This window comes from Nuphar pumila, chromosome 16, assembly GCF_984573655.1.
Source record: "Nuphar pumila chromosome 16, dmNupPumi1.hap1.1, whole genome shotgun sequence".
NCBI classification, from domain to species: domain Eukaryota; kingdom Viridiplantae; phylum Streptophyta; class Magnoliopsida; order Nymphaeales; family Nymphaeaceae; genus Nuphar; species Nuphar pumila.
This window is the reverse complement of record NC_143264.1, coordinates 65,302,014-65,329,329: the sequence shown is the minus strand read 5'-3', so window position 1 is coordinate 65,329,329 and position 27,316 is coordinate 65,302,014. Positions and strand designations below refer to the sequence as shown.

Sequence of the window (27,316 nt, the reverse complement as noted above, 5' to 3'; positions counted from 1 at the left end):
CAATTGTAGGCAAGAGCAACTGTTAGAATAATTCTAAGTGATAGAGGTTTTATAACAAGAGAGAAGGTTTCTACAAAATCAACTCTAGGTATTTGATTGAATCCTTTAGCCACTAAGTGAGCTTTAAGGCATTCTACGCTCCCATTACTTTTAATTTTTGTCTTAAAAACCTATCTGCTTCTTATGACATTCATATTGGGCATGCGAGGAACCAAAACCCATGTATCATTTTGTTCTAATGCTAACAATTCTTCTTCTATAGCTTGGCGCCAACCAGAACTCTTCAATGCCTCAGTTGTTTGTTCCAAGGGCACAGTTAGAGCTAAAAAATATTTTGAATTTGGTTTGACTATTCCTTCTTTTGACTATATGACCATATGATGGATGTTTTGATCATCTATCCTAGCAACATCTGAGTTTTATGATGGAATAACACTTTCTTCATGTTGAACATTAAATTCAAGAGAAACTGGATTTTCATGATTCTCGTGGTCATCAAGGGTTTGATGATCATTTTCTCTCACTAGGAAATTTTAAAGCATTATCTTGAAAGTCACTAGTTTTGCAATCATCATTAATGCAACTCCTCTACATAACATTGTCAGCTTGATGACAATGATTCAAATAAATAAAACTCACTAATTCTTCATTGTCAGTTATAGAGGCAAACAGTTTACCAGAAGCTCTATATAAAAAAATATGCTCATCAAACACATGTTTGGATATAAAAACATGACCAATAAGAGGATAAAATTATTTGTATCTCTTATAAAATTCACTATATCCCAAAAATACACATGGTAAGGATCGTGGCTCAAACTTATTTTTGTTGTAGTCTATAATATATGGAAAACATCTGTAGCCAAAAGATCTAAGGCAAGAAAAGTCTGATTGTTTCTTTGTTAGCAACTCAAATGGCGACTTCATGTGAAGATTTGGAGAAAGAAGTCTATTAATCAATCACACAGACGTGGAGAATGCTTCCACCCAAAAATGTGTTGGAATATTGCTATGAAAAACCATAGTTAATCCCAGTTCAGTAATAGAGCGATGTTTATGCTCTGCCATTCCATTTTGCAAGGGCATTTTTGGGTAGGCTTTAACATGTTTAATACCTTTTTCTTTCGAAAAAAAAAATCACACATGGCTATTGAATTCTCTTTCATCGGTTTGAAAAGCTTTGATTTTTTTCTCAAATTGAGTAATCACCAAATTGTAAAATTTAATAAAAAAATTTATGAGCTTAGATTTTACATTTAATGAATAAAACCATGTGAATCTTGAATATTCATCAACAAATACAACATAAAACTTGAATTATTGAAAGGAATATATGGGTGTCGGCCCTCATAAATCGTAATGAATCTTATCAAACGATTTTGAACAATGTTCATCAATATGAAGAAACGATGGCCTACATATTTTTCCCATTTGACAACTCAAGCATATTGAAGGAGATTTATTATGTGCGGTTACCCCGATAAAAATATTTTTGACTAAAAAATCAACCAGCTGCATATTGGGATGGTCGAGTTTTGAATGCCAAACATCCTTGCTAATAGATCAGAATTGTGTAGAATAGTAGACTTGCTTATTCTCTGGCGCGACTCCATACAGGCCACCAATTCTATTGCCCGTCACCACCACCTTGTTGTTGTCTTGATCCTTTACTAAAAAGCCCTTAGACAAGAACTCAAAGGAATAAGGCATGTAAGACGTTAACTGACTAACCGAAATCAAGTTTTTCTTAATCTCAGGAACAACAAGAATATTCTGTAGTATCAATTTTTTGCTTCTAACTTTTAAATTTGTCATCCCAATATGGGTAATAGCAAGTTTAGATTTATCACCAATCATGATTTTTTTTTACCATACTACCTATTAAGATTGTCAAGTTTACCTATATTTGAAGTCATATGAGCAGTTGCTACTGTATTGTATCTGGAAACCACATATTATCTTGACCATTAGAGAGTTTTAGGGTTGCAAGTGCTTGAGGGACATTTTCTATCTGAAATGCTTGATTGAAGTGATGCCAACATTTGATAGCACTATGATTTGGCTCAAAGCAAATTTGAAGATCACGCATTTCTTTTAATTTTTTGCTTGGAGTTGATTTGTTGCTTGACCATTGAATTTCTTCTTTGGGGCTGAATTATTTTCTCGATTTATGGTTTGTTCTGCTTGAGTGAACTCACATCTTTTTTAATAAAACTGTTATTTTTTGTTGGAATATCGATATTTTTGTTTTCAGTTCTTTGACTAAAAGATGATGAGTGTTTGTTCACTCCTTCATAAAGATTGGATCTGGCTTGATGGCTTTGCAACAAACCAACGACTTGTCCATATGATGAGGTTGGTGGCTTTAGCATGGTTGTAACAAATGATTCATAACCAACTCCAAGCTCATTCAATAACCAAAATACCTTGGTATCATCATCCATTGGCTTGCCTATAACCACAAGCTCATCACATATATTCTTGAAGCTTTTTATATAGTCGACTATAGACATCTCATTTTTTCAATGCAATTGCAATTTTTGAACTAACAAGAGTTCTCATTCTTTAGATACATGAGCAAAGGAGGTTATCAGAGAATTTCATACCTCTCAAAAAGTTGAAGTGTAATACCTATGATTTTTTGAGGAATTTTCATAATTTTTTATAATTTTTTTTATGTATGATAAATTAAAAATGATAATTTGTATTGAGTGTTATTCTTTAGGGCATGTAAGACTTAGAAAAAAAATTATGAAATACACTCACAAGCCAAAGGGTCCTATCATCCCTAGTGAAACTCTTGTTTTTTTCAAAAATTATTTCTGAAGAATAGAAATGAGGTTAGAAAACAATAAAGGTGTAAATAAAAATTTGAATTAGCCAAAATCTTGGTTTAAAGACAAATTCACACATTTGAGAGTAATTTGAATGTCATTTAGTGTCATTTCACTTAAACCTAAAATCTAGTTTTGAAAGAATCTTTGCTTTCTTGCTCTCCCTTTTTCCCTCTTTTGCTTCCCTGATTTCCCTCCTTTCTCCTCCCTATTTCCTATGTTTTCCTTGTGCTTCTTCTGCTTGGCCCAACAAGGAGGGCATTCACATGCATTGTTAGAGCGTAAGGAGTACATCATCGTGGTCACCATATGTATTGGGTGGCTGGTTCATGTATGAAGCTCATTTTCCCAATCTACAAGAGTATTTTCGTAAAAGAGGTAGGGAGTTTTATTGTCTGCACTTAAATCGTAACTTGTAGGCACAAGTTCTTTCAATTTTTCATAAGAACAAACTCTATACCATGCCCCCTATATGTAGGTTTGGCATAAGGTTTGTCAAAATATAAAATAGAGAGGGTTTTTGAAAGAAAACCCCCTCTCAAAACCGATTTCTCCAAAATCAGGTTTTTGAATCCGATTCAAACTATTGTTAAAAAAATATTTTTGTAAAAAAATATATTGTACTTAATTAAAGAGGGTTGATTTTGGTTCCCCCTAAACGGAATTGATTCATCCCCCCTACCGGACGAGTTATTGAAATTTAAAAAGAAAGGAACCAAGATATCTCATGTTATAGACTTTGTCAAAAATAAAAATTATAATTGTTGGTAAATACATATAATGATTATTTATTTGTAGCAAAATTTTAGTTAGAAGTTATTGCTAATATTCATGGGCATGTACTGTACTGCTTAGTATGCTTTTCCATATTTTTGTCATAAAAAAATACGTATTGTGGTGTATTTTGTTGCAAAAATACTGAAATTATTTGTCAAGAAATAGGGTTCATGGAGATGAATCTATTTCCTGGCTTAATAGATGCAAAAAAAGGATTTGTCTATGATAAATTAGTTAAAAATAAATATGGTTTTGTTTTTATGGTTTTACTTAATGTGTTTATATAAAAAAATTTGAAGATATGAATTTGGATGGCCTGTTTTGGCTCACCCAAATTCATATTCCCTGTTAATACATATCTTCGGCCTGACACCCAACCAGTAAATTGTTTGTATCTCTCTTCTCCAGAGAAGTTTTTATAAATTGTTTCTTGCATTGAAAAGCTAACAAAATTTCACAGTTGTAAAATTTTGAGCTTTGTTCATGAATTGTGAAAGTCAGAATAAAAAAGTATAGAGTTATACTAAATCATTTGTATCTCTCTCATCCAGAGGGATTTTTACAAATGGTTTGTAGCATTGAAAAACTGACAAAATTCTCTGTAAACTGTGAAAATTTTAGCTTTGTTCAACGAATGTAAAATTTTTTATAACTTCTGTAACAGTCATACAAAGTTGAACTTTCACAAGTTTGAAACTGGTTCAAGTCCCAACTAGCGATTACTTGTGAACTCTATGCTATTTCATGTGTGCTTTCATGAATGACTACTATACTATTCATGGACTGTTAAAAACTAGTTTGTTGTTGGGAATTGAGTGCCAATTATAAGGCATAAATTGATTGACATGTTAAAGCACTAGCTTGCCTTCGTGGCCTCTCGCTAGTGAATGGGACGAAAGAGTCCACCTTGCGAATCAAATGTGAATGTTTTATGAACCAAGCATGTTGTTTTGTATGACTGACATGTACATGTACATAATGATAATAGGAATGATTTGGATGCATTTAGTATAAAAGAAAATGTATTGCATAATTTGTGCATATGCATGTAAGTTTGAAATAAAAAAAAGCATGAGCAATGATACTAAATTCAATATTTAGAAATGTGCATCCATAGGCCCTGAAGCAGCCAAATCCCTTTAGTAGATTTCTATATGGTGTTGCATGTAAAGTAATTAATTTAAGAAGTTTAAACATGTAACACTAAATATTGGTGTTTGCAAGAGGAGGGCAAGCGATACTTTCGGGCTTCATGAGAAATGTTTTGAGCACGGAAGGTTGCGCCAACCCAACCACGAAGATAGGGAAAACTTTTGCATTAAACTGTAGCGTAGAAGAAAGAAACTCATGAGTAGAAAATTGATGCATCGGGATGACAATGTTGAGAGCGATCTCTGGATACCTTATGTTATATTTGCATATATTAAATTTTATTTATTTCTTAGTGTAAGACATTGCACCACAAGGGATTATCAAAACCTCAAACCTATAATCGTAGTGATCTAAGTGTATGCACATTACCAACCTAGTACTCAATAGGTACCAACATAATATTTCTTAAAATTATAGGTTCAAATTCGAGCTGAGTACTTGTGCTTGTATTATTTTAAATTTTATTTATAAATTAGGGTGTATGTATCATACCTCACTCATCATGCAACCACATGCTCTATTATGGGTGAAGTATACCTAGGCATATGCATCAAATTTAGCATCAACCATGGCATGTCGCAAGTACAAAATTCCACAAGTGCCCATACGATACCACAAGGGTTCTACGGAATTATAAGCTCAGTTTTAAGCTTTCGCATAACTCATGACCCTGCAATGATCATAACTGTGCAATTATCCAAATCATGCATTTAACAATAAGTGGTCTACGTACTGGATGTAGTCATGGCATTCATATGTGAATCACATATTCAATTTACATACGAAACAATTTGCATCATGGATATATCATTCTTTGCCAAATCTTAGTAACAGCATAACATTAGTTTTGTGCGTATACAATGAAAATTGCATTTTTGCGAAACACACACATGTACACTCATTTCAATAACATAGTGGCAAGAATCATGAAATAAACATTCCTTTACCATTTTACTGGGTTTTCAAATGTACGACTACCTTGTTGGGTGCACGACCACAAATGAAATGAATTTTGCATTTTGCAAACTATGCTCATGTATGTTTATTTTACTGATAAGATACAAGATGGGAAAAACATAAAATAACTAATCTTGCATCATTTTAATGTTTTTTTGAATAGAATTACCATCTTGATTGAGTGTACCATGATATCATTAAGGATCGAGACACGCAATGCACCAATACAAAGTGATAAACATCAATCAATTTAATAACAACCTTGTTGCATACCATATATATATATATATATATATATATATATATATATATATATATATATATATATATATATATATATAGATATAGGTTGGTCGGGCTGCGGCGAATCAATTCTAATTTTTTTAAGGCATTCTCTTAACTTTAGCAACCCATTTTTTTAAGACATTTTCAGTTATAGAGTGATACCATTGAGGTTCTGACTTGAAACGTCCCAATAAGGTGGCATGCGCTACCTGCTCCTACTAGACAAGCACAACCCTCGTTGGTTTGTTTGGGAATCAACTAGGATGAAACTGGGATCGTGTTGACCCCAGCCCGCTGCACCCATGTTGGGTGAACTGTTGTTGCCCCTGTTTGTCACAGCAGAATAGGTCTGCCTTGACCAACAAGGCGTGACAGTAGGCTGCAAGCCAATATTGGCAGTCGGCTAGGTGTTGACAAGTCCAGCCAATCTACAATGTAATTTAGGTGTATATATATTTTTAAACATAATTACCGTTTGAAAAACAAGTTGGGTTGTGACAATCCCCAATCAACTGGACAATGCAATACTGGTCAGGACTACAGCGCCCAGCCAGGCTGACTAGCAGTTGTTGTGCATTTGCAGTTTGTCACGCTCAGCCTGCATAGGGGTCGATAGACCCAGGTCGGCTTGAGCCAGGCTGAACAAACATGTTTGACTTGACACCCCATTCTAACCAGTAATTAAAAATGGGTTGGGGTTGAACAGTCCCCAGCCTGTTTTCATAATCACCCATGCATAGCATAGACACAACTAATTTTTGTTTTCTTTGAATAGGTATATGAATACAATAAGGTAGGGACTCAATTTAATTTAGATTTAACTTTATTGACACCTATGTTTTTGTTGAACTTAAATAAGAGGCATAAAAAATATGATAGTTTTGGTTGTGCGTGTATGTTTATATGATTAAACCACAAGCATAACACAAGCAAAAACTGAAATCTTATATTTTCAAAACTTTGAATAGGAGAAATCAAAACACAACCGCGCAAGTCGTGACACTAAATAACACCTACGTTCAACATGTGTACAAATGATTTAAACCTAAGCTAAGCATGGGTTTGAAATCATGAATAATTTTTTTTTTAAACTAACATATTTCTAAATAATGTGTGCTATGTACAACATGGGCATGCATACGTGGTTTGTATATGCTATCCCCGTATGAATCAACATAGGGATTTACCTATGTTTAGGTAGGCAGATTTACATGATAGTATGAGTGCTAGTTTGCATCATAATTTAATGATTTATCTAGTCATTGTATTCACTCATAATCATCATCACTTATAGACAGGTAAAAACCGAAAATGTATGGTATGGATACTCCATTTTGACCCTTGTACTGTATCCCCTTATATATACTAGTCATATTGAAAACTTCATAAAAAATTGGATGTATCTATGTGATATAATGTGAATGAATCAAGACATATGTGCAGTCTTGAATGTTGCAACTTATGGCCATAACACATATCATGCTTATGGCTGTATCACATCTTATCATTCATTTCATGATATTCTTGTGCAGACTCAAACTGGGCATTTGGATTGACCTCTTGCAAAAATCATTCAAGATTTCATGAATATGCATACGAGATCTATACATTCATCTCAACATATGAATTTACCTATGCTTACTTAAAATTACATATGGGTCAGTAAATTCAAGTACACCCATACGCAAGGTTTAAAACAAACCTTCATCAGTCATGGATAAGACCCATGGCATAATATGTATGTTTTCATACATATATTCGAAGGGTATACAACATACTTGTGCTACATAGCATTGGGCACACGCATAAGGATATAATGCCTCTTACCTTTCTTTGATGAATCAAGTCACCAAACTAAACTCTTGTAGTATGCTGGATCAAGAAGACGCCTTCCCCAGCTGTCCAGCACCTCCAAGGTGAGTTGATGTCCTTTGATGGTTGAGGAAGAACAGAAGAAAATAAGAGAGAGATGGGAGAGCGGAGAAGAAGAGAGAGATGCAAGTTTGAGAGAGAGATGATATGCATGTGAAAAGCTTTGAAACATAAAGGAAACCCATAAAAAAATATTGGAAGTTTTCTTTTTTTTTTAACTTCCAAAATTAAATTTTGTTTTTTGTTGCCTATATTGTTTAGAAACCCCTCCAATATGCATGTGAGAGGGTTGGCCTCTCATTTACACTATATATATATATATATATATATATATATATATATATATATATATATATATATATATATATATATATATATATATATTATGACACTTGCTTTATTCTTTGTTTATCCAAACCTTCCTTATTTCTTTTCCAGCCATGCTTACAAGGTAGCAATTCCTCAAAATTGTGTGAATGAGGGAGGAATTCAATTCTTACCATAGTGGGATGAGATTCTCTTATTTCTCATTCCCTTTTGTTTCCTTTAATTAAATTTAGAATTAACTCAAAAGCAAGAAAACATGTAAGCATGGGAGAAGTTCAACATTACCTTAATGAAAATTGGATTATGTTATTTACTCTCATTATTTGAATTAGCGCCATCTCAAAAAAATGTGTGGGGCTACTTTCACTTAACCAAATTCATTTTTTTATATTCTCTTACGTGTCTTATTCAGAATTCTCACTTTTAATGCATTTTTTGACTACTTTCCTTATTTTGTTTTCTTATTACACATTCTTTTTATTTTTTCAGCCATGCTTACATGGCAGCTAATCTTGAAAAAATGTATAGGCTATTTTTTAGCATGAAAGTAAGCATATGTGTGTTTCGCAACTTCATAAAAATTAAGTATAAACCGTATAGTTTTGAAAGTAAGCCAAATATTTGTCTAAATAAAAAGTAGCATCCCCACAATCCACAAAATGTTCTTCCCTCTTAAATACCATCTCTTTTAACTAAAGTATTTCCAAATAATACATAAAACATGTATTTTAAGAGTAGCTAAAGTTTGTCAAAAAGGAAATGTAGCACATAAATTGTGTGGTGGGATTTGAACTCAAGTCATCTCCCAAAAAGACAATGAACCCCTCCACAACACTACTATTTTTGTTGTAATTTATGTCTACATAAATTCTTTGTATACATTCTGGTTTTCTAAAGAATCTTGCATCTTGGTTGGATCACATAATATTTTGGATATCTAAGAGTCCCAATTTAATTCCCAACTAGATTTTGGATCTATCTGAGATCCAGATCTAATTACCATGTCCAAAACTGAATACTGAATCCAAATGATTATTCAAATCCAAGATCCATTTGGATCAAATTTATTTTATTTAAATGCATATCCGATATAAAAAAATTTACTTTTATTTATTTCAATAATTGCTGAAATTTTTTAGGTTTTACACAATTAATTCATAAATAACTTTAATTACCTCAATTAATTAATATACATAACAAAATTCAAACAACTTCAATAATATATATAGCTAAATTAATCAATTAATGTACATAACAAATTTCAATAATATATAAAGTTCAATTAATGTACACCACAAAATTCATTAATCTAGTTGCTTGTTAATGTAATTTTATAAATTAGCGACAAAATAACTTGAGACTTAAGCATCTCTCTTAAACAAGCATTTTCTTTCCTTAAATGGGCATTTTCTATATCTCTCTTAGTTGCACTTGTTGTAGCTCCAACTTTCTTCTAGATGTGGACTTTATCTCTCTCTTCATCCTTTTGTACATCAACCATGGATTCTCTGTTGATGTCTTCCCCATTGTTGTATAATCTTCTAATTTGTATTCAAATAGTGTGAGATAATCATTCTTCTTATCCTTCATTGTGCCATAGATTGTTTTACTAACTACTCTGGGCGATGGGGTGTTTGTTGAACAAAGCCAAACTGATGGACCACTCAGTTGGCTAGTTGCCACTTAATGTTGTTCATATTGTGCAACCAAATGTTACTCATTGTGAGGTCTCTCACGTGTACAACTACATCCTCATGGTCTTCATCTACCATGTCTATGTAGGGACACCACGTTGCCTAAAATGTAACAAACATCATGAATAACTCTAACAAAAGAATGAATATCTCCAACAAATTATTTGAAGAAAACTTATATGTGCAACAATGATGTTCTATAATTATGCTATGCAAGGCGCCCTATTGATATTAGGACTCAACCCACTTTGATCATTTATATTGTCATTGTCACGTGTGTGTCTCAATATTGAGGCACGTGAAAATTCAAGGAAAGGGTTATATCTCAATGGCCTTTCAACCACAATTTCACTCTCCTCTACATCTGGGCGACTACTCTCCTACAATTCGAAGACATCCCGAAGAACCGTCCCCATCTCCATCTCGCCACTACGACTAAAAGTGATTGTCTTCATCTTGTTCAAGTCGAGTATCAAGGTTGGCAACAACCTCACCGTGAGCCAATGGCTTAAATTGTTTTACCAATGAGTCCCCCTCCTTCAATGCTTTCGGGATGGGAGACAAATATTTGGTCACAATATCATCAACTTTTTATAGATTTATCAACACTTGTGGGCTAGTCTGAAAATTTTAGCAGCTTATTAGTTGGAACTTCGTATGTCTGCTTGGATAGTGCAGATTTCTACGTTGCAGAACATTGAAGTTGTAATCTTGGTAGAGAAGATCTAAAACCAGATTTTTTGTGTTAGAGCAGGATCCCTCTCTAGTAGAGTAGCAAGCCTATTCTATGAATCAAGATATGTCTTATGAAACACCATGTAATCATCAAATGCCATAGGTCTTTCAAGCTTATTCTGCCTATTAGGTTGATTCTACTCAGTGTTATTTTTCTTCTTTGTGCTGACAGGTGCAACTTATGTGTTTTTTCTCTTTTTTGGTGCCATGTAATAATAAAAAACTTAATTCCTATGATAACAATAGTAATCTGGACAATAATCATGCAAAAAACTAATAACACCTATACATGCAAAACCCCCAAAAAAAAACACTTAACTGAACTTGTTGATAACAACTAGATAATATACATGCAACAAACTTTGGTGCCATCTCGTAATAAAAAATGATAACAGTAAAAAAAATATGTTTTTACCAAAAAAACAATAGTGAAAAACTATTTCACCGAAAAACCTAACTGTCCATAACCTTACCAAAAAAAACTCGGTTGAGAGACGTCAATGAAGTCGCTACCGATGGTTTTACCAAAATATTTATAGAAAATTCACCAAAAAACTTGCCAGAAGAGGACTAAAATTCAAGGATTTCCACCACCGGTGAACCGCTATCGATAAACTGCCACCAATGAGTAATTTTTGTAAAGTTATTGCCCACTGAAATATTTGCTCAAATGTTATCAGAATATCACCGAAATGTCGTTGAAAGATCACCGGAAGGATTGGGGACCACAAGAATGCTATGTGTTACGAAAATAGGGTATCCATATGAAAAAAAGGGGTTGAGAAATGAAGCGTCATTTATATTGGACTAAATTTTGCAGGAAAAAGCAATTTTGCAATACGGTTGTACTTTAAATAAAAAATTGCATAAATCAGATTTTCATATTTTTTTGTAATTTCTCAATACTTCACGTGATACTCGTCAGCAATTTTGTAATTATTGGACTTTCAAAAACTTTATGATTTTCACTAGTGATCGTGTGAGACTCGTCACAAGTTTCGCAAATTGTTTAGAATTTTGCAAACTTTTTTGTAATATCCTAACCTCCGATGTGATTTTGTTGACGAGTTCAGTCAGTATATTATTTTAGTGTTATGATGTGTGAAATCAGAAATTTGCACTTGCGAAGGGTAAAATTGATAGCCCTACAATGTTGTTCATTCGACGGATTTGGTAAATTGTGAGGCATTTATAAAGATAGGGCATTCCATAAAATGATCCTAAAAAAACAAGAATCACTGATTTTGGACATGTAGAAAATTTTGATATATTTGTAGGTTTTTTGCCCGAATACGCTTTTTTTATAAAACAGTACAATCATTTTTCGTTTAAAGAAAGTATATTGTATCATTGCACCTAGCCTAAATGATTGAAGTAACTTAAATGACAAATTGATACATTATCGTGATTTTTATTTCACACGGATTAAAAACAAGGTCAATACGAGCGAGCGGTACCCACTCACCACCAAAGACAAGGGTGAGCCAAAACGTATCTCCCAAACACATCATCCACCGCTTAATCCAATATACAAAACGCCATGGATCGGATGAGATAGCTGGATAAAACGCCATGGGTCAAATGAGATGGCTGGATGGTTAGGTCGCATCACTTAGGGGTCTCGGTTTCGAATCTCATGGGGGCCACTACCAGCTTGACTATAAAAAAAGAGAAAACATAAAAACGGCTATATAATAATAAATGATTAGACAAAAGGAGTAGGTAGATGCAAGATGATTTGATGGTTAATGAACACATCCAAAACGTGAATTTGCTCTCTACTCTCTAAACATCTTCTACCAAATACGATCCTCATTTTGATTGCTTCTCCACTGGTTCTATTCAAACACATGGAGAATAAAAAGAAGAGAGAATACTGTATTTACCAAGTTAGGGATATCAAGGTATATTTGATCTATATTGTACTAATATACACAGACTTGATATGACTACTGTTGCAATTTATATTGGGAAAATCCAGTTGGGTTTGGATTGAACCAAGATAAGGCTTGCCTGTGCTGGACCAGGGTCTGAGCTAGACTTTAGATCGATCAGATTCCATTCTATGGGTCCACGTTCAAACAGTTTTCGTGGGTTGGGCCAGATCTAAGTCAGATTCCATTCGGCAGATCAAACCTATCTGCATTTTTTATGTGGGTCCTGGGTTGGGTCAAAATCACGTCACTATTAGGAACCATTGTCAGTTCTCTGTATATGGATGCAGATGGGCCAGGTTTGACGTGGTCCTGACCTGATTCCAACCTCAAAGGACCCAGTCTTGGAGCTACATCGTCATGCCAGATTATTGGGTTGGCCTTTTTGGTTAATACACCTTAAAATTCGGCTTGGGAGGCGACACCAGCTGGATCTAGATCAAGCTCAACCCAAACTCAGGTTACATCCTAACCTAAAATAAGTTGGTGATTGGATGCAATTAGCAGTGGACATCAGGTTGACCCGATGTCCACCACTAGATGTAACGAGACCAACAAGAATACAGTCATAAAACAGTGTTCTTCGTACCACCCACCACCGTGGTTACCCATGTGGTCAGTGGGGTCTTGTGTCAAGCTGAAAGCACATAATAGAATATTGTTGGCGCATGCATTGCTTTATCACGGTTGGACACATAAGGCTGGGTCGTTGATCTGGTTCTCGATAAGGGTTTTCTTTTATCATAAAAAATGAAGAATGACCATACTGTACGATAAATTTGACATATTTTTTAAAATGTTTCACAATTTACCAAATACATCCAATGGACAATTCTGTAGGTTCTCAGTTTTTTTTTATGCTTTTACCTCTCGACCAATTTTCAATTTTCACAAGTCACAATGCTAAAAGCTGATAGACTTTTGAAACACACGTCAACAAAATCGTTAACAGATATTGCAATATTTCAAAAATTATTGCAAAAATCTTTTACCTTGCAAAATTTTCAAAGAGTATCCCATAAAGTATTGTGAAATTACTAAAAACTTGTGAAAGTGCTATGTTGCAAAATTTTCAAGAAGTATCGCAATGGTATTGTAAAATTCTCTTTTCTTGTAAAATTCCTATCTATATAAATGATGATTCATTTCTTAAACCATTATTTGCATGCAGATTCCTTATTTTTTCAACCCTAGAGTTTTTTTGTGCACAACCAGTGGTCCCAAATTCTTCTGACGATGTTCTAGGTTTGCAAAAATACCTGGCATGAGTGACACTTCATCAACAGTGAGTTTTTTCTGTAGAAGCATGAAGAACACTTCATCGCTGATGAGTTTTTTTGACAAAAGCGTCAGTGGTGAGAAGATCAATGGCACTTCATTGATAATGCCCTATTTTCGTAAACCTCGAATTTCAGGCTCTCTCCAATGATTTTTTTAACAAATCTCCTTTGAATGGTGGAGGCAAATAAAAAAGTTTACAAGAAAAAAAAAATTTGCAACTTCCGTGCTAAATTCATGAGGAATTTCGCAACCCCCGTGCAATACTCCTTGAGAAATTTGCAAGTTTTTATTAATTTCACACTAGGGTTATGGACTTCCTCACTATTTTCTCATCTATAGTACAAAAATTACAACACTACTTGTGAAGCTCATTAAAAGTTTAACATTGTTGGTTGTGAAATTTTTGAAAAGTTTGTGAAATTCATGAAGTTTTGCATGCAATGATGGCAAATTTCTTTTCAACATGCAAAATTATTGCCGCATTAAATGTGACGTTTCATTTTCAGCGAAACACAAATTGATGACACTTTATCAGCGGTACTTCATCTTATCACTTATTTTGACCTAGAAAATGAAGGAATCCAAAAAATAATAGAGGTTCTAGATGAAAATATCTTTTCAACGATATTTTATTCACTGAAAAAAGATGAATAGGGGTAGAGATATAACTCTGAGAACATTCTTAAAACAAGAGATGAATAGGCAGAGTTGTGTCTATCCTGGTGATTATATGCTATTTCCTAGTCATCTGTGCCAAGAATTTGAAGAAGTAAAAAAATAGCATAGGAAGATCAAGATGTTAACTTTTCAACACTATTAAGATCATATCGATCTGATGAGCGGTTTGAAAGAAACATTTTCTAGAACACAGGTTGTTTGGTTGAAACGGTTTGCATAATAGTTTTTTGTTCTGATTTTGGATCTCACAAACAAGAACCCTTGAGGGGTTTTCGGTTCTGACTCAAAACAAAAAAGTTCAAAATCTATATCTCAGCTTTCCGACGGATATAAAAGAAGTAGGTTTTCAATATCGAATGACTGAGATATAGATCTAAGAACAAAGATTGTTCTATTGATTTTTTAGAAAATTTGCATGGGGTTACTAAATTCGTGAGGTTCACACATGAGAAGGGTAAAAGCGTTCAAAAAAATTGAGAACTTGTAAAATTTTTCATTTGGTGGATTTGGTAAATTGTTTGGCATTTAAAAAAAAACATGTTAAATTTTTTGTACGATCTTTTTCCATGAAAAAACATTGTACTTCATAATACAATTGTCTTAGCTAATCAGATGGATGTCTTGATTACTGCAAATGTAAGGTCTTAATATACTTTTTTGATTAATGCACTGGCAGGGGTTTGCTTAACCCAACTTTATCATCTAAAAAAAATGTCTTAGCTAACCTAGATAAGTGGGCTCTTCCAAACACAAAGAGAGAATTTTATGTGGAAAAAGGGGTCAGGACGGTAAAAGACGTCCACCACTCTCTCAACTCAATTGTACAAGCATGTTTGGTTGCATCACATGAGATTCACTCAACTTTACAAGCATGTTTGGTTGAGCATGTTTGGTTGGATCACATGAGAACTATCATTCAAAAGAGAAAGTGTCGAACGTGGGATTGGGCTGACCTGTTTTTGAATCACATGTGATTCAAAATCACGTAAACCCATGAGATTTTGAATTTCACCATAGGGGTGTGATTTTTACTCGCCCATGAAACATGGGTTCTACAAAAAAGCAAAGTGAAGAAGAAGAGCGGAGAAAAAACAAAATCAATCTTTGCTAAAAAACCCAAGTGTTGCTGGTGAACCCCAACATCACTAGAGAAAAGTGGCCGCTAAAAAGAATAGGTAAATTGTTTTTTTTTTTTTGCTGGCTGCTGAAGGAGGTGGGAGAGAGCTTGCCAGAATCGATTCCAGCAGGAGCCCACAGGTAGGGATGGCAGTGGTTGCGTGGCGGGTGACAAGGTCTCCACCCCCGCCCCGCCTCAAGATTAGAACCTCCATCCCCGCACGGGGATGGATTTTAACCTCCACCCCCGCCTTCATCCCCGTTTCATGTCCTCCATCCCTGGTTCAAACGGGGATAAGGCGGGGCGGGGTGGGGCTATTGCGGGGAAAAGTGGCGGGGATAGGGATGAGGCGGAGATCAGGGCAGGGACGGGGCGGGAAAAAGTGTACGTCCATCCCCGAACAGGGATGGATTTTAACCTTCATCCCCGTTTCATACCCTTCATCCCCGGTCCAAACGGGGAGGGGCCCCGCTTTCCCCCGGTCCACTGCCTGTGAGATTTTGGTATGCGTGAGGGAAACGAGAAGACTCGATAGAGAGAGAGGGAGAGAGGAGAGATTGATTAGGGCATCGAATAATATTCCCCTTTGTATTGATCTATTTATAACACTTTACAATCTAAAAGAAATTACAAGTATGCCACCGCGTGAGCCTTCAGTGGTAGTATGGATTGGATCAAGGTCCGATCCAATCCAAGTATGATTTCTTAACAGCCCCCCTCAAGTTGAGCATGGGTATGAATCATGCTCAACTTGTTCTTCAAAGTCCAGAAGTGCTCTCCTGTAAGTCCTTTGGTAAACAAGTCCGCTACCTGTTGTGATGTAGGAATATATGTTGGGGAAATGACCCCGTCTTCAACCTTTTGACGAATGAAATGTTGATCAATCTCTATGTGCTTGGTACGGCTGTGAGAAATGGGATTGAAAGCCATTTTAATAGCACTCTGATTATCACAAAGGAAGGAGGAGTTGGCAATGGGTAGTAAGAGTTCGCCAAGGAGGTGTCGTAACCACGCAACTTCAGCGGTGCCGGCAGCCATGGCTCTATATTCTGCTTCTGTGCTTGACTTGCAAATTGCCCGTTGTCTTTTGCTACTCCAACAGACGAGATTGGAGTCAAGAAAAACACAATAACCTGAAACAGATCGTCTCTCATCTGGATCACCCCCCCAGTCAGCATCAGTATAGGTACAAAGGTGATGTCCATCCAGGACATTTGAAGACCTTGTGTAAATAAGGCCATCTCCAATAGTAGCTTTGAGGTAGCGTAAAATTCGCTTAACTGCTTCCATGTGCTCTTCTGTGGGAGCATGCATGAATTGAGAGACCTGGTTCACTGCATATACTATGTCAGGACGGGTAAATGTGAGATATTGCAACATGCCAACGATACTTCGATAAAATCGAGGATTGGGATATGCATCACTTCCATCAAGAGTACGCAACTTGGAGTTAAGAATACTGGGAGTATTTATGGGTTTGCACTGCAACATCCCTGCCTTGCTTAATATGTCAAGAGCATACTTATGCTGAGTGAGAGTCATCTCATTATCCTTTCTATCAAGTTCAATCCCTAAGAAGTATCGTAGCTCGCCAAGATCCTTCATTTTAAAAGCCTCTTGCAAGACCTCTTTAACATGAGTGATATGAGAGGAAGAGTTTCCCGTGAGTACTATATCATCCACATATATGAGAAGCCAAGTTACCATTTCACCTGACCGATATAAGAATAAAGAATGATCAAGGGCGCTTCGAGTGAAGCCGGCCTGCTGAATATGGAGAGAAAACCTGTCAAACCACGATCTAGATGCTTGCTTGAGCCCATATAATGATTTCTGTAGTTTGCAAACCCATTGAGAAGGATCACTTGATGCATACCCTGGAGGTTGCTCCATATATACTTCTTCTTTCAAATAACCATGAAGAAATGCATTCTTCACATCCAACTGATATAAGGGCCATCCATGTGATACTGCCAGTGAAAGAATAACTCGTATTGTCCCTATCTTGACAACTGGACTGAAAGTTTCATCGTAATCCTCACCATACTGTTGAGTGAATCCTCTGGCAACAAGGCGGGCTTTGTATCGGTCAACACTGCCATCAGGTCTATATTTAATCTTATAAACCCATTTGGAACTCACTACATTTTTCCCGTCTGGTCGAGGAACAAGGACCCAAGTTTGACATTCATGTAAGGCGGACATCTCCTCATTCATGGCATCAATCCAACGTCTATCTTGAGAGGCATGATCATAACTCTTGGGCTCCTCATTTTTGTTCACCTCTGTCATAAAGATCTGAAAATCTAAAGAAAAATTGTCATAACTGATCCACCTGTCAATTGGATGTCTTACCCGTTCTGATCTGCGTGGAAGAACATTGGTTGTGTCTGGAGCACGGATAGAAGGAGGCCTTCTACTATAAGTCATCCCTGAAAAATATCCAGGTGGTCGAGGATCACATGTGGATGATTCTAAATCAACTTGGGATGAGGCAAAGGGAGTGTCATGACATATTGGATCCGAAGATTGATGTGGATCCCCTTGTGAAGGTAGGATTTCAACACTTAGCCATGGATCATAGGACTGAGGATCAGCATTGGATTCCACAAATGTGTCTGGCGAATCCTTGAATCTAAGCTCATCAAAAACAACATGCCGGGAAATGTGTACACGCCCAGTTTTGGGATTGTAACATCTATACCCTTTATGACTGTCAGAATAACCAATAAATCTGCACATAATGGCCCGATCCTGAAATTTGTTTCGTAAGGAGACATCAACATGAACATAACAAATACACCCAAAAACTCGTAGCACATTGTAATCAGGGTGTTCATGATGTAAAAGGAAATATGGGGAGTTTCCTTCAAGTAATGACAATGGCAAACGATTGATGATATATACGGCAGTATGGAAAGCTTCAGTCCAAAGAGTCATGGGGATGCCAGTATTATGTATCATGCTTAGTGCAGATTCAACTATATGTCTGTGTTTTCTTTCTGCTATGCCATTTTGTTGAGGTGTATGTGGACAGGAAATCTGTCTAGTGATCCCATGATTTAGTAAGTACTCAGTAAATTCTTTTGAGATAAATTCTCCCCCACCATCACATTGGAAATGCACAATATTAGAGGAGTATTTGTTGCGGACTAAGGCATGAAATTGAGTAAACAAATGAAATACTTCGGATTTATGCTTCATAAAAGAAATCCAAGTGTATCGAGAGTAAGAATCAATAAAAATAACATAATATTTGCTCCCAGAAGAAGAAGAAAGAGGAGCTGGTCCCCAAACATCAGAATATATTGTCTCAAATAATTTGGATGCTCGTTTATTTATCAACTGAAAAGGTAAGGCATGGCTCTTACAAATGTGACAATTTGAGCACATGTCTGACTTATTGGCAGGACATAGACTGGACTTGGGAATGAGCCCATTATTAACAAGATCACGAATAAAAGAATGACTGCAATGACCTAAGCGGCCGTGCCAAATGAATGACCTATCATACTCTGTTAAAGCAACATGATGAGGACTAGGAGAAGACGAAACAGGGACACTTGACGCAGACACTGTTGGGGCTTCCTCAAGAACGTACATGTTGCCCTTGCGAACACCCTCAGCGAATGTCTTCTTGGTTCGAGCATCCTTGACATAAACAGAAGATGGAGTAAATTCAACAGAGGAATTAGAATCATCAATAAGCTTGGAGACAGAAATAATATTTTTCTTAATATTTGGAACAACTAGGACATTTTTCAAGGGTAAAGAACAGTGAGACAAAGATACTTGTGCATTTCCAATGTGAGATATCTTATGATGGGATCCATCTCCTGTAACAACTGAGCCTTGATCTAAATAAGGGAGAGCACTAGAAAGTTTACCTGCATTATCAGTCACATGAGTTGCTGCACCAGAGTCCACATACCAAGTTCCTTCCTCATTCTGTTTAAAATTGATCTTGGACATAGCAGTCATAAGAATGTGTTGCACATCTGGAGGAATATAGTTGCCTGGCACATGTGAACTTGTCTGCGCGTTATCGCGTCGAACCCCTTTGCCTTTGTTCTGAGGATTGTGCCAACACTCAGACTTTACGTGTCCCTTTTTGTTACAATAAAAACAAGTAGGGATTCTCCGTGGGATATTGCCCTGTGTGTTGACCCGAGGAGTAGGAAGAATTCCTCTTCCCATGCCTGGTTGCACATGAAACCCTCTAGCACGATTCCCTGGATGAGAATAAGTGTTGGTAACAAGAACATTGTGTTGACCATGTGACAATAAGTCCTGACGTTGCAATCTGCTGGCTTCATGTTGAAGTAGTTTTGCCTTGAGATCTTCAAATGAGGGAAGGGAAGGCAATACCTCTAAAGCAGTACAAAAGACATCGAAATCATGTCCCAACCCACTTAGGACTTGTTGAACTTTGTCTTTATCGTTAATAGGGTGTCCCACAATAGCCAGTTGATCACTAATATTCTTCAGTTCACTCATAAACTCCAAAACTGATTTAGTACCACGCTTGCAATCTTGAAATTGCCTCTTAAGTTGGAGGAATCGGGCTTCAGAAATTTGGGAATACGTTGTGGCTAAGGATTGCCACAACTCCGTGGCAGTGAGATCATCATCAATCCCGGCGAGCACTTCATCGGAAAGAGTTGATGTGATATAAGCAACAAGAGCTTGATCATGTGCCGTCCATGTATCATAATCCGGATTAAGCTCAGTTAATGTGCTTTCAACTTCCCCGGCAGCATTCTTCACATCGGTTACATTGAACTTAGGTGGTGCAGGAAGAGAGCCATCAATGTGGCCATAAAGTCGATGACTCTTAATGAAAGGGATGATTTGACGTTTCCACGTCAAATAATTTGTTTGATTGAGTTTTTGAGAGATAAGTTGAGAAAGGAAGCTGGAAGAGAGGACAGCCATAGAATGATTTAAGGTAAAGTTTAAGAAAGATTAGTGTTTAGAAAAATTAGGACACAGTGAAGGCAGGAACACAGTGAAGGCAGGAACTCGGTGAAGGCAAATTATGTTTTCAGAATAAAGGAAGGAATTCAGAGTAAAAAAAAAAAAAAATTGAAATTCTCGGCAGGAATGAAAAGGTTTAGAAATTTTGGAAGAGATGAAGTAACAGTCACGTGGAATCACGCTGGGACAAACTCGTGAAATCACGCTAAGAAATGGACTTATAGTCACGTGGAATCACGATCTGAATCACGATCTGACGCTGAATCACGATCTGAAGATCCTTGCTCTTGACGCTGTTTGACGCTGAATCACGATCTGACGCTGTTTGACGCTGGAGATGATCCTTGCTCTTGACGCTGAATCATGATCTGAAGATGAGCACGCAGAGAAGTTAGTGCTCTGATACCATGTGAGATTTTGGTATGCGTGAGGGAAACGAGAAGACTCGATAGAGAGAGAGGGAGAGAGGAGAGATTGATTAGGGCATCGAATAATATTCCCCTTTGTATTGATCTATTTATAACACTTTACAATCTAAAAGAAATTACAAGTATGCCACCGCGTGAGCCTTCAGCGGTAGTATGGATTGGATCAAGGTCCGATCCAATCCAAATATGATTTCTTAACACTGCCATCCCTACCCACGAGGAGACATGGCTGCTTAAGAAGGGCGCATACCATAGAGCCCTTGAACTTTTTTTTTACTGTTTTTATCTTGTTTTATGTTTTTTTTTGAAATGTCATTCCTCACGTTAAACAAATATGAGAATTGGAATCACATGAGATTTCAAACAGCATTATTATGAATATCATGAGATTTCAATTCTCATGTGATTTCATTTCATTTTTGAAAACAGCAGCCAAACATACTATACATCTACAGGTTCAAGGAATGTTTCAATAGTTCTCTCAAAAGAACGAGAGAGAGAGAGAGAGAGCAAAGGCGAAACAAAAGGAAGGGAAGAAGGGGTGAGAGCAAAGAAGAAAGGGAAGAAGGGGACCATTCTCATTCATTCGGGTGAGTTCATTTCATTCGTTCATTTTTTTTTTTTTCATATTTAACCCCTCCATCATCGTCGAGAGAGAGAGAGAGAGAGAGAGAGAGAGAGAGAGAGAGAGAGGTTTTATCACTGTCACCACTATCTTGGTTTTCTGATTCTGGGCATGTGAAGAAGGGGGCAAGGGGGGCGAAGAAGGGGGGAGGCCGATTCTGGAGGGATTTGATTAATTTTGTTCCTTTGGTGTCTTGTGGGTTCGATCTCCTGAAGAAGACAGTTGGGGCGTTCGGTTTGGAAGCGGGGAGGAGGAGGAGGAGGAGGAGGAGGAGGAGGAGGAGGAGGGTGTGTTGGGGCGATGGACCCTGGGTTGCTGGACGACATCATCAGTCGGCTCCTTGAGGTGCGAGGGTCGAAGCCTGGGAAGCAGGTCCAGCTTTCAGAGAGCGAGATCCGGCAACTCTGCGTCGTCTCCAAAGAAATTTTCATGCAACAACCCAATCTTTTAGAGCTCGAAGCCCCCATCAAAATATGTGGTCAGTTCCTACTCTTTTAGAGGCTCAAACTCTCAGAAACAGATTAGAAATGAGAGAAAAAAATTACATATGTATTGTTGGTTATATATGTTTCCTTTCCATCTTGAAATGCTTTTCTCGAATGACATGTTTGTTCAGGTTATTTAGCTTTTCTCTTGGTGAAATTTGTCATTTTGATTTCAACAGTGCAAGAAATTTTTCTTGGTTTTCTTTCTAGTGCCAAAAATGCAAATTGGGCATTTGATTGTTCATATCTAGATAGCGGATTTTGTGAGAGAAAAATGTTATTTGCATGGCTTCTTTGCCCTTGGAGAGCGATGTTTGGAGGCTTTCCCCTCCGATGGTTTTTACTATCTGTTTTTTAGGGTTTCGTCTGATATAAATGTCTGTGTATGAAAAAAGAAATCTGGTTTTCAAGGACAATTTTAGTTTAAGTGCACTAGCGCAAAACTTCCGAGATGTTATTGTGAAGAATTTGGTAAAGAGAAGCTGTGATGATCTCAATTATCATTACTTTTTTTATGAAGCCATAGTACTTATAATTGTATCTTGAAGCTGGTTAAATATAATTCTATGTAAAGATTTATATTTTGAATTTTCTATTTTGTTTATCTGAATATAGGTCAGAGCAGGTAGCATACTATCGGAGTTGACAGACTAGGTTCATGTATCATGGCGATCAAAGATTAAGCAAATCAAAATTGGTTCTTCTCTAAACTATAATAACCATAGAAAATATTAGCATGATATGTTGCAGAACTTTGCTTAGTTATCTTTCTTTAGAGCCAACTAGAATAGAAATTACAAAATGAGGTCAGTACCCCAATTAATTTTTTTTTAAAAATACACAAAATATGTAAACAAACTGCCAAAATTAATGACAAACATGTATACAACATAAAATCAATCATCAATAAGCAATTGACAAAACCCATGTTGTCGAACATTGTAAATCAATTATATTAAATAACTTGCTCAAAAAAATTAAGAATAGATGAACAATTGAATAAACAAACCATACAAATAACAATATACAAAAATAAAATAATGTATACAAAAAAATTAACAATAATAAACAAAATAAGCAATAGACAAATAAGAAGAAATGAACAATTGAATAAACAAACCATGCAACTGACAATGTAAATAAACGACAACTGAATCATTTAAACACAATTAAAACCTTAACAATATTAAATTCACATCCAAGTCAATACTAAAATATCATAAGTCATAATTGAACTACCGATAGTTCATGATAACTAAAAACATCACATTTAACTACTGTCTCATATGCTAATATTCATCTCTAAACTATAAAATCCTAAAACTAAACTAGGACAAAAAATCCTCATTGTTGCATCCAACTGTAGCACCACCATCTCTTTATATTGGTGCATTTATTTGGCAAGTGAAGTTAATCGAGTTCGCCATGATGGGTCATTATCATCATCTTTAGAATCTAAAACAATGATTGAAATTCCTTCTTTTTTGCATTGTTGCAATTTTTTTCTTTCAATTCCTTTTAGTTCAACATCAACGCAAAAAGTAGAAGGAATAGATGGAGAATGACATGAATGTACAAATTGACAATGACCCGCAACATGTTGCTTAAATCTATACAATCCACCTCTAATAATAGCACCACAAAATACACATCTCAATGACCTTGGTTCATTATCAATGCTTCTGTAGTATTGCCATGCAAGACCTGTTAAATTGTAATACCAAATCATTGTAATTCTATATACATGCACATATATATTTCATATATATGTACATGTATCTACCTACATATATATATATAAAATATATATATTTATTTCTTGTAATAGTTGTAGGCGTATTTTAGTCATTTTGTGCATATTCATATTATTGAATATGTTGTAATTATTTTCTTTTTATTTTTATTTTTTAAATTTTAGGACATCGTGTACCTTGGGGGCCCCACCTTCTAGTCGTTGGGCCCTTCCAACGACTAGAAGTGGAGCCTCTCCAAGGTCTCCACTTCTCTATTTAAAGGGGCTTTCCCCTTGTGTATTTTTATGGCTTTGAGACAAAGCCCAAGCATTATCCAATAAAGTTTTTCCATTCCTTTTTATACCTTAGTGCATTTGTGAGATATTGTGGGTTGTGCCTTTGTGCACAAGTGTTCTAAGAGTTCTTATTGTGCATTTGTGCACACGCTTTTCATCAAGAACTTTGTGTCTTGATTGTAGTGTCTTTTTTGAAGACACTTTTACATGGTATCAAAGCAAGGTTGAAGAAAGAAGATTGCGTGGTTCTTCATATTTTTCGGGTGCTTCGAAAAACATGCCCTCAAATTTTTGGTGATTGGCGTGGATTCTTCTCTTTATCCAATATTTTAGAAGCCTCTTTTACCAAGAAAGATCTAAAATTCTTTTGTGATAGATATCTCTTTCTCTCATTTCTCCTCTCTAATGAGTGAAAAAGACTCCCATTTCTCTCTTGGTTTTAAACTTAATGACTCCAATTATCACGTCTGGGCCGGAAACATGAAGCCCATATTAAAGGAAAAGATCTTTGGGGCTATGTCCAAGGCTCAATTCTGGAACCGGAGCCTAAAATTACATTGATGGAAAAAGGAGAAATAAAGATCCTTGAAGGAGAAGAAAGAACCAAGGCTCTTGAAGACTATAGTAAGAGACATGAAGAATGGATGAGGAATTTCAAAATTCTATCATGGATCTTCTCATCCGTTGAGACAAGGATTAATGCTAACATCATCAAGTTCAAGAAAGCCTCTCAAGCGTGGGAATACCTTGAAAAGATGTACACTTCAAGGGATTTGTCCCACAAGTATTATCTTCAAAAAATGGCCTTGACCCTTCAACAAAACGAAATGACTATTAGAGAGTATTTAACGGAATTATCTTCTATTTGAGATGAGTTTGCTATGCTTGAGCCCAAATGGAGTGGAGAGGCTATTGAACTTAGGCATAAACAATTAGAGGAGGATAGTTTTTTTAACTTTTTGAATGGGCTTAGACCCGAATTTGAACAAATTCGATCCTCCCTTCTATCCTCTCTTGAAGATGTAATTACAAAACTAAGTGGGGAAGAGACTCATATGGGTATAAGCAAAAATAATCCAAGTATTCTAGCAACACCTTCCAACCATGAAGAAAGTGAAGGTGTTAATGCCGTCTCAAGACCGAGAAACAACTTGAGAACCTACAAACCTCCCCACTTCAAGAATCAAAGCCAATGAGCAAGTGGTCAAGACGGAAAGAGAGATTATAGCAAGCTTGTGTGCCACTTTTGTAAGGAATCGAGGCACATCAAACCGATTTGTCTAAAATGAAAGAAGTTGCTAGCTATGACTACCACATCTCACCATCAAATGGAAGAGTGCTCATTTCTCTCGTTACAACAAATTGTGGATGCACTTCAACTTCTTCTCAAGGGGGCAATTTTCGGAGCCGCCATGTCAACCTCTTTGCCTCTCGGTAAGACCTCTTGGCTCTTAGATTCGGGTGCTTCATTTCATAAGTCTCCAAGTATTAGTACTTTTTTTCGAATACTCAAACAATCTCTTTCCATCCTTTGTTTCAACCGCGGATGAAACTTCTCTTTAAGTAAAAAGGAATTAAAAATTTTGAAAAACAAGGGTTCTTTATCCTAAAAATTAGATTTATACCAAAACTAAACTTAAACTTGCTTTCGGTTTTTCAACTCTCGGATCATGGGTGTGATATAAAATTTTCATCTAATAAATGTTAGATACAGGATCGCCGGTCCGGGAGGTTGATTGGGTAAGACTCTAGGAAGGGAGATCTATATTATGTCGATTCCCTTCAAATTCCAAATAACCCTTTTTGTAATGTTGTCCAACACAAAGATATTAATGTATGGCACAAGAGACTTGAACATCCAAATGTTGTAAAAATTTTTTATTTACCTTTTGTTAAATATCAATGTAAAAGTGATTTCACTTGTAACGATTGTATTCTTGGGAAAATGAAAAAAATTACCTTTTTGTCAAAGATCTTTGTTTACAACAAGACCTTTTGAAATTGTCCATTCGGATGTATGGGGACCGACACCAGTTTTATCAAAAGAGTTTTTTGCGTATTATGTAATCTTTGTTGACGATTACACAAGATATTGTTGGATATTTTTTCTTAAGCACAAATATGAAGTTTTTTCGACTTTCAAAACCTATCATATGATGATTAAAAATCAATTTAATGAAAACTTAAAAATCTTTAGAACTGACTCTGGGGGAGAATATCCTTCAAGTGAATTAAAAAATTATCTTGAAAGTCATGGTATTCTCAACCAAAGATCTTGTCCGAAAACTCCTCAACAAAATCGATTAGCCGAAAGAAGGCATAGACATATCATAGAGACAACTCGAACCCTTTTCATTTCTCAAAACATTCTGAAAGGTTTTTGGGCCGAAGCTGCTTTAACATCTGTCTACCTTATAAATCTGCTACCATCTAAAAATTTGCACAAAATCTCGCCTTTCGAAATGTTGTATACCAAAGAACCTGACTATAGTCGGTTGAGAATTTTCGGTTGCAAATGCTTTGTTCTTACTGACAAGAACGACAAGCTCTCACCAAAATCCATTACATGTGCTTTCCTTGGATACTCCGAAACCCAAAAAAAGGTTTCGATGTTATGATGTTAAGAATGATAAGCTATATGTTTCTAGAAATGTGATTTTTCTGAAAAATGTTAATGGTTTTGAAAGAAGTGAACCTTATAAAGAAAATATGAAATATTCCTTTTTATTTGAGCTATTAGATAAAAATGATGATAGTGATGATGAAGTCACTCATAATGAGGCTAGTGATAATGAATATGAGGAAAATATTTCCTTCCATCCATCTACCTACCAACATAGTGATGAAGGAGCATCGAGAGATCCTATAACATACACTCATAGAGACAAAAGCAATTTTAGAAGTGCAGTTGAAAAATACAATGAACCTAGTGGCTCCACTTCAATAAATGAAGAAAACCTACGAAGAACTGAAAGAAATAGAAAGGTTCCTTCTAGGTTCATCTTATACGACTCTTTTACACCTAAACATAAAACTTGTCTCAGTGCCATTCACTTTTATGTAGAACAAAAACTTCGAAGAAGCCAAAAGAATGCTGAATGGTTAAAAGCGATGGATTGTGAACTTAGA

The 27,316-nt window shown here is 36.0% G+C and overlaps 1 protein-coding gene across 1 annotated transcript in view; it reads left to right on the top strand.

Moving 5' to 3' along the window:
• Positions 1–21,696: 21,696 nt before the first annotated feature.
• The window catches only part of LOC149813385 (serine/threonine-protein phosphatase PP1-like), a 61,285-nt gene continuing 55,665 nt past the window's right edge, over positions 21,697–27,316 (top strand). Inside the window, exon 1 of the mRNA XM_089990783.1 lies at positions 21,697–22,151. Coding sequence (XP_089846909.1) covers positions 21,974–22,151 — 178 coding nt within the window. The 5' untranslated portion in view covers positions 21,697–21,973. The remainder of the gene's footprint in view (positions 22,152–27,316) is intronic.